Source organism: Rhinolophus hipposideros (assembly GCF_964194185.1).
Source record: "Rhinolophus hipposideros genome assembly, chromosome: 8".
In the NCBI taxonomy this organism is placed as follows: domain Eukaryota; kingdom Metazoa; phylum Chordata; class Mammalia; order Chiroptera; family Rhinolophidae; genus Rhinolophus; species Rhinolophus hipposideros.
This window is the reverse complement of record NC_138054.1, coordinates 88,289,019-88,297,829: the sequence shown is the minus strand read 5'-3', so window position 1 is coordinate 88,297,829 and position 8,811 is coordinate 88,289,019. Positions and strand designations below refer to the sequence as shown.

Here is an 8,811-nt window from a genome sequence, read left to right as displayed (position 1 = left end):
CCTGGAGTATTGTCAGTAAGATGGGCTGTGGGGAGGAGGAGCCCTGAGCATGGAGATCTGGGAGCCCAGGGTGCTCGGGCTCAGCTGCAGAGGCAGGTAGGGATGAGCAGAATGGAGTGGCTCTTAGAAGTGCCTGGTGTGTCCTTAGCATGCTTACTAGCATGTCACCTAATGTTTCTGACCTTCCTCAGGTGGCTGTGAAGGTTAAAGGAATTGACAGGTCAGTGTTCTATAACTAGTCATTATTAGTCTTCCTTTGATGTTTAAATTATGGCCCAGACAAGTAGGGACTTCCCTCGCCTCCCTGGGAGTGGGGGGAGCCCTGGGGCACGTGATATTGGCTCCCAAATTGGGTTGAAGATTGTCCTGGGATTGAAGGTGGAATGGGGAAGTTAGCTGGGGGTCAGAACTGCTAAGTCTGGTGAGTTCAGGGAGGTGGGTACAGGGGACGTAGCGCCCGAGGGCATGAGTGACCTGGGGCCACTCAAGTTGGCTTGCACAGCTGGACACTTGCTCCCCACCGCTGCCCCCTCACCCCCATGATTTCAGTCCCAGCACCTGCTCAACAGGGTCCAAGGTAGATGCCCACGGTAAAGGTGGGGGCCAGGGAGTGTTCTAGCACCACCGCAGGCTGGTGCCTCTCCCCTGCCCCCAAGTGTCCCAGGTCATCTATCCTCTGACAGTACTTCTGCCCAGGCTGGGGAGGGGGTTGGAGATACTTCTTCAATGACCAGCGCCCTCCCCCTTGGATCCGCAGATGGGTGTGCTGGAGCCCCCTCCCCCAATCCACACCTTGCGTGGTGGCTCCTCTCCCCCCAGAGTCCGAGTCCTGAGGGTGAGGTGCCTGGGGTGCAGGCTGGGTGTTCAGCACCATGGAGAGAGGACAGCCCGCGCCATGGAGCCTGGTGTGGCCACCCACACGGCTTTCTCAACCTCTCAGCACTTGGGGGGAACTTCCGGGAATGTACCAGCGGGCACCCAGAAGGGGGGCAGGCAGGGTTTTAACCCAGGTCTGAATCCGGAGCCAAGTCGGGGCACATGATATGCTTCAACAGACCCAAGTAACTGGACCCAAGCCGAGCTCCAGCCAGCCCTCGGGGGCCTGGGGTGGAGGCTCCCAATCCTCAGGACTTCCTGAGGACACTGCAGGGCAGCCCCAGGAGAAAGCCAAGGTCCTGAGCAGCCCCACGATCACCCTGTCACCTTGTCAACCCCACAGCCCGGGCCCCAGCGCTCCGTCACCGCCAGCCAGCCATGTCGGGCTTGGTGAAGGAGTGACTAAGGCAGCTTTCTCAGGACAGAGTTGGGTCCAGTTTGATGACGGCTTTGTCTCTGGGTATCAGACGAAGGGAAGGCCCAGCCCGCCCAGCCATGTGGCAGACACCTGGAGGCCAGACACCGGGTCCCGCTCCGAGCCTAGCACACAGGAGCACCCAATCATGGGTGACGCAGCCCCTGCCTGGGCCCATTCAAGGTCTGGGGACACACGATTCAGAACTTTGCTATAAATACACGTGTTTGGTGAGTGGGGGTGACAGAAGGCGGAGATGGTGCTGAACACAGCTGGCGTAGGCTTAGAGGTTGGACACCACAGAGAAAGACAGTCCGCCCCGCAGGGCAGTCGGGCAGCATTCTGGGGCCTGTAACACTTGGTTGGCGGGCGTGCCGGGGGGAGAGGGGGGTGTCTTGTCCAGGGCTCCCCGGCCCGAGGGCCTGGGTGGCATCAGCAGCGGCTCTTGGGCTCAGCTCACATCGTTCAGGGCCTGGTGGGACATGAGGTCTCGTGAGGAGGACGCTGGGTCACGTGTGGGCCAAGAGAGCCCCTCAGGGAAGCCCGGGTCCCCCTGCTGGGCCTGCCCCACCAGGGCCTCACCTTGCGGGCAAACTCGGGCAGGACGAAGGCCGCCCGGTGCATGTCGGAGTTGTAATATCTTAGCTGCATCTGCTCCACCTGCTTCTGTGTCAGCCGCTGCACGGGTTCACGGAAATTGGTGTTCTGCGGGGCGTGGCGGAGGGGAGATCAGGGGCGTGCTCTCCGCGTGCCTGCCCCCTGCCACCCCCAGGGCTGCTGGAAGCTCACCGGGTTTTTGCTGCACAGCATGAAGCCGATCTGGCCACTGGGGTAGGTGGGGATGGTGCAGTAGGCGTAGCTCACCACAGGGAAGAGCGACCTGCAGAAGTGCTGCATGTCCTTGATGAGGTCCAGATGCAGCCACTGGCACTCGCCTGGTGGGGAGGCGACATCAGCATTGGCACTCCAGGCTGGCCCCGCCCCAGACTCTCCTGACTGCGCCGGGTACTCACCCTGGCAGCACAGGATGCCATCCTCCTTGAGGGCCGTCTTCATGAGCTGGTAATAGGACTTCTTAAAGAGGCTCTCAGCAGGGCCTGCGGCGAGGGAGGGACGAGGGACAATAAACACATCCTGGCGGAGACCTCCTGAGCCTGGCAAAGGCCACTGTCACCTCACTACACAGACCCACACAGCTGCCAAGGAGCAGAGCCAGGACTTAAACCCAGGTCTGCAGAATTTGGAAACCAAACACGAAGAGGGTGTTTTTGAGGGGTACAGGGATCCATTGCCCCAGTAACCGATGGGGCTCCACACTTACTGCATTTCCAAGGGATTCTCATTGGCAGTGCATCGGGGGCATGTCCACCCCCGGCCCTGGTTTAAAAGGAGAACCCACCACCGCCTTGATGCTGGTTTGTCAAGAGCAGAGAGGAGACTGAAGAAGAAACTGGGGCCTCAGTGGGCCAAGGCCAGAGCCCCACTCTCCTCCAGGTCCCCAACCAACTGTGACCTTTGGTCAGTGGCCTGATCCCCCTACTCTGCTCACCCATGCTGGAGGGGGGAGGCGACACCTGAGAAGGAAAATTGCTGCGCTAGTTCTGGGGAGGCTGACTCCTGCACTGGCGGCCGCCGGAGGGGCCCGGGCTCACCCTTCGCTTACCCATGGGGTCTGAGGAGTCAGTGATGATAACGTCGAAGGCATCCTGATTCTGTTTCATGAACTCAAAACCGTCGCCCACATGGAGGGTCAGCTTGGAGCTGGAGTAGCCAACGGCCATGCCTGGCAGGAACTTCTTAGAGACTTGAATGACATCCTGGGGAAGGGACAGGAGGGACCAGGCTGGGCCACAGGGCTTGGGGGCCTGTGGGACTCCTGGCAGTCTCTCTCCTAGGCTGGTCGCTTTCGGCCAGCCACTGACTTTGTGGAAGCCCAGTTTCCACATCTGTCAAACGGGGAGCTCTGGGCCCTTCACCTCCTCATGGAGGGCTGGCTCTAGCCTGCTGCTCAGCCAAATGTACACTGTTCCACTATTCCTTTGCTCTCCCCCCAGAACAAACTGTAGCTTTCTCGCTACTTCAGAGGGTGGCAATTCCAGCCTCTGCCAGGACCATTCCCTGCCTGCAAATGGCCAACTGCTTCTCATTTAGGCCTCAGCTCAAAGCCACCTACCAGACGCCGCTCCTGCCCTGTCTCCACTCGTGAGCTCTCAGCTGCGCTTCATGCTTTTATGGGATCACCCTTTGATGTCTCCTCCCAACTAGAATATCAGCCCCAATGGGGACTGGATCTGCCTTTTCACCACTATACCAGCACCTAGAGCAATGGATGCCACGTAGCAGGTGCTCATTAAAAACACGCGGAGTGTCAAGGGGAGATGACCTAGTCATTGGAATGCCGCTGGACCTTGCCTGGGACTTGAATTAAAACCTGCACTTAGTCTTACTAAGAACTAGCAACAGTGGCACACCTAACAGGGGCCAGGCCCGCTACTATTGCACTGAATCCTCCCAACATGTTTTTGAGATGAAGAAACAGGCCTACAAATATTAAGCAGCGGAACGTGAACCCAGACCCCGGCACCGTTCTGGGCACTCACCTCGTCAATCTCGCACTGCACCACCGACTCCACCAAGGAATGCTTCACCACCTCCCTCAGGACACCCCCGTCCCCGCCCCCGATAATCAGCACCTGGGAGGGGAATGAACAGTCAGGAGCAGGGCCCAGCACCAGCCCCCCAGACAGGCTCCAGCAGGGCGTGGTGGCCTGGGCTCGGACTGGGCAGATGCAGTCCAACAGAACCGTCCGCAGCGAGGGTCTGTGTGTCTCTGCTCCTGATCCGCAGACCTCAGCATTTCATTGTCTACTCTCAGAACCGCCTTCCTGCCTCAGGAACCTGGCCCCAGGTGTCCCCTTTTCCTGGAAACTGCTCCCTGAGTTTCAGGCCTTAACCAGAACCGATCGCTCCTCCGAGACTGGGTCAGCCCCCACCCCGTGAAGTGGGCCACTCTCCCGCTTACTGACTAGCACTTTCTCTGACAACCACAAAGGAAGCACCTGAGCTGAACAGTGGGCGAAGGCGAGGGCCCCCGAGCACTGTCCCGTGGGATGCGGGGTGGCTTTCCTATCACTGGGTTCGGGGCTGAATCTTGGTGGGAGCGGGGTACCTTGCGTGGGTTGGGGTGGCTGCAGAGGGGCAGGTTGGCTATCATCTCCTGGTAGGAGAACTCGTCCCGCTCCGTGCACTGGATGACACCGTCCAACACCAGCACGTTGCCGTAGCTCTTACTGCGGGGCGGGAGTGACAGTCAGGGACCTGGGTCCCCTGGGGTGGGGGCAGCATGCCCCCACCTGCGCAGGGGTCCCAGAGGTGAGTACTGGGGGTGACACGTGGCGAGGACCGGCAGGCAGTCCCGCGGGGCGGAGGTCGGGGTTAGACCCGGGTCCGACTCGGACGTATCCCTGACTGACACGTGGAGCTCGGCGTGTCAGGTCCGCGCAGACTCCGGCTCTCCCTGCCCGAGAGGTCCGCCCGAAACGCAGGCCCCCAGCCCGGGGATCGGGATGCGGGGCGGGGCGGGGACCGCGGGAGCACGCGGGCCTAGTTCACAGGAACTTCTGACAGTTCTGCCGGGGGAGAGGCGGGCAGAGACCGCCTAGGGGCGTCGGAGGTGGAGGGAGCCAGACAGGGATCTGAAAGGAAGAGGGTGGGCTGGGCCGAGATCAGGGCAGGAGTCCCGGCTGCGTCGCACAGGGGTGGGCAGCTGCTGGTCTGGGCTGCGAGCCGTCGCAGGGGGTCGGGGACGCGCAGCGGGCCGGCGGGGGTACCTACCTGCGGAAGACAAGGATATCTTGGTACCGCGAGCGCTGGTGGTGTAGCAGCTGCTCCACCTGCAGCGACAAGGCCTGGCCGGGCCACAGGCTGCACGTCTCGCGGAACCACCCCTCGCGGATGGCAGCGGGACCGGAGGTGGCGGGGCCGTCGAGGCCGGACTCCATGGCGGGCGGGCGGGCGGCGCGGGGCGCGGACCCGGGACTGCAGGCCGCGCGGAGCCGCAGCACAACGGGACCAGCTCCGCCCGCCGCCCGCGCCGCAACCTAACTGGGCCGGAGGGGCGGGGCCTGTTGGAAGGGGCGGGACCCAAGCTCTCCAATGATGGCGCGGTCGCTGACGCGCGGTGACTCTGTGGCACCGCCCCGCCGTCGCTCTGAGCGCGCTGATTGGCCGCCGTAACGCAGCGCGGCGCCCAGTGGCTGGGGCGGGCCGTCTGTCGGTGGCAGCAGGGTAGTGCAGCCCGCTCCCAGGGGCCACGTGGGGCCGGGGCCCGGCGGCCGCGGTCGGGCCTCCGGGCGGGGCGCGCCGGGGGAAGGAGTCCTCATCCGGCCTCGCGCCGATCGGGACGCTACACCTCCGGGCCCCTTGCTTTTTTTCCTTTGGTCCGGGAGACACCCAGGACTGTGTCCTACCGCAGAGGGGAGGGTGCCGGACTCCGGAGCGGAAACTTGAGCTGACATCTCCGCTCCGCGCGTTTCCAGCGCTGGGACAGCCAGCCTGAGCCCTCTGGCCGGAGAAATGGGCGCTGGCGGCTACATTGTTGGGCGAAGAGAACGTTGTTGCCCGGGAGCGACAGAGTAGAATGTATCTGTCGCCGCTCCCCCAGATTTGGCTCCCTGTTGGGTGGACTTGAACTGAGTGTATAGTTTGTCGGGGGAGCACTGAGGGTTTTAACTTACTTGAAAAAGATTATCAGGGCCCTGCGACTTAAGCTCGAGTTATTAATTTTCCCTTAGATTCTCTGAGCCATGAGCGTTTGGCTGCTGAATAAGAAAGCTCTTTTCTAAACGAGTTTCTAAATTTACCAGCAGTGTCCCGGAAGAGGCCAACAACACATGCATATTCAGCACCAAAAAGACTAGCATGCAGTTGTTTTACAGACTGGGCCTGGCTTCTTGAGGGGTGGGCGGGAATGTGCTTGGTTTTTATGAAAATGTCAAGGAACTTCTCAGAACCACATTAAGCATGCTAATTGCCAAATATTAAATGCTAATTGCTCTACGAGTTAGTTCTTCCAGCTAGTTCTTTGCATGCCAAGGGAGTTGAAACTGGTGTAAGCTACTGGTGATGTGACAGGGATGTTTCTCCACTGACGTTTTGCAGCCTCCACTTGGAGGTGGGCAGCGTGTTCCCTGTTTAACCCGATGAATAACAATACTGCTTACCTGTCAGTGCAAGCCTCAAGCCTTAGAGCGACAATGTGCCTTGGTTGACTTGAAACTCTTTAAAGGGGAGGTGAGCCAAGGCAGGTACAGTATCGCTAGGAGATGGCTCCCTGGGACCGGTTACAGGACCTGAGGTCATGCAGAGAAGGATCACACAGCAGGTAAGATAGTCATCCAGTATGTCCAGTTACCACAGGCTTCATCGGCCCCAGCCCTGGACTTGGATGACGGTGTTCACGTCACAGCCCACACTTCCTCCATCAAGACATCTACACCTCTGAGCTGTGGCCACCTGTTCACTTCTGTGGACCCGGAGCCAGACTGGAAGCTCCATGCAACTAGGGGTGGTGTGTGTAGCTGGCAGCACTGGTAAGAGGCTGAGTGAAAGTGGGAGGCCGGGATGCTTGTCCAGGCACCTTCTGGAGTCGGCTCTCTTGGCTTTCTTCCAGGTGCTACACAGCAGAACCCAGAGCGGGGCCGTGGCATTCTGGGACACTGCATGAGGGGTCATGCAGTGACCCTCACGCAAGTTGAACAAAACTGTTCCAGCATGTGTATCCTCAAGTGAGAAAGACCATAAATGGCGCCCTTTGCCCTCCTGTAGAGGAGGTAAGACCATAGCCTCCACCTCAAGCACGAACAGCAAATGAGACTTCCAGGCTAGCGTGCAAACCCTTCCAAGTTCAAAAACACCAAAGGCCCTGAATAAATTACCGGTGAAAAAGTCCCCATTAGTATAGGACCAGGAGCCCAGAAATGCCACCCAACTTCAGATCACACGAAGAAAAAACTGGTTTTGCCAGAAATAGCCATCATTAACATTGCCCAGTTAAATTCATAACTGATGTGGAAAATCCGGCTGGAGAAACTAGGGTAGAGCATAAAATGTCTCCCCAAGTTCAGACCAATGTGCATTTAGAACTCAGTTGTAAAGCATTACTGTCTAGTGGGTTGACTACCCCAACCTCCTGAAGGTACTTTATAATGGGGGAGCAGGGAGAGAATGGCGAATGGTTACTGTCCAAGGCAATGGTTTAAATGGGGCTGCCACAGGGTTTGTATGTCTCTTGTCACTGGGGACTTTTCGGCAGTTAGCACTTGAGAGTCATTTTTAAGCACTGTGCTCAGTCAGGCAGACAGCTGTGGTCATGAGTGGGATGAACTTGGCCATTTCGTGGTGTTACTTGGTGGAAAACACTCACGGCAAGCTGCCTTCGGCAACACAGACAGCAGTGCACCTCCCTGGGCGAAGAGCCCTTCCGCTCCTCAATTCCCTCCACCTCCAGCCACGGAGGCCCTGCCAGATCCCTCTTTCCAGAGCGCTCGCCCAGTCCGGCTTCCACAGTTCAGAGCCACTGAGCAGTTCCCCACCGACCCCCCCACCCCCAAGCGCTCTCCCCACCACATGCAGTTCCAGTGAAATGGATTCTAGCTCTTCTCTCCACACCCCTCGTCTCCATTCCATAGCTCAGTCCTGGGCTTTAGGGTTCTACGGGCCAGGAAAATTTCAAAAACACATCTGGGGACTGACATCGGGTTGCCAATTTTGTTTTGCAAGAAAGGACACTTAAGAAGACCTCAACTCCGGCGAGGCTGGTTAGCTCAGTTGGTTAAGAGCGCAATGCTCATAGCACCGAGGTTGCCGGTTCAATCCCCACATCGGCCCAGTGTGAGCTGAGCCCTCCACAACTACACTGAAACAACTACTTGACTTGGAACTGATGGGTCCTGGGAAAACACTTAAATAAAAGTTAAAGAAAAAAAAAGAAGACCTCAACTCCTATCGTCTGTGGCCCTCATCTTTTTAAAAAACTCAAACCTTGCCACAAAGACAAAACTGTAAGGATAATTTCCAAACAAAGGACAAGGCATCGTTTCACCTCTATGAGAAACGTAATACACTGTCCTCCTGGTTCTCTCACCTCTGCCGAGCAGGAGGCCCACTGCAGCTCACCAGGCAAGGTCTGGGGCACGCTGCCTTGCTGACAGTGGTGGTTCTCGACCTAAGCCTAACAGCCATCTGGAGAGCTTGTTCAGACCTGGTTCCTGGGCCCACCGACTCTGACTGGGCAGGTCTGCGGTGGAGGCTGGGCTTCAGCGTCTAACCAGCTCCCTGCAGGTCTGCCAGGGGCCCTCACTTTGAGTGGCACTGACTACAAGATTCTCTGGACTTCTTCCTTTACTCTTCAGGGTTCAACCCAATGAAGCCTCTTTGGGCCATCGCACTAACAAATAATTTGGGCTAACTGCCCGTTGTGCTTCAATGTCCGTTCTTTCCAAACTCTGGATTTTTAACTG

The 8,811-nt window shown here is 58.4% G+C and overlaps 1 protein-coding gene across 1 annotated transcript; it reads right to left on the bottom strand.

Moving 5' to 3' along the window:
• Positions 1 to 1,492: 1,492 nt before the first annotated feature.
• On the bottom strand, positions 1,493 to 5,402 carry SRM (spermidine synthase). Its single transcript, XM_081056367.1, has 8 exons — positions 5,126 to 5,402; positions 4,461 to 4,581; positions 3,892 to 3,984; positions 2,955 to 3,108; positions 2,305 to 2,388; positions 2,081 to 2,226; positions 1,874 to 1,996; positions 1,493 to 1,763 (listed from the first exon to the last, which is right to left on the bottom strand). The coding sequence occupies exons 1-8, from the start codon at positions 5,290 to 5,292 to the stop codon at positions 1,743 to 1,745; spliced, it is 909 nt and encodes a 302-aa protein (XP_080912493.1). The 5' UTR covers positions 5,293 to 5,402; the 3' UTR covers positions 1,493 to 1,742.
• Between the last annotated feature and the right edge of the window lie 3,409 nt (positions 5,403 to 8,811).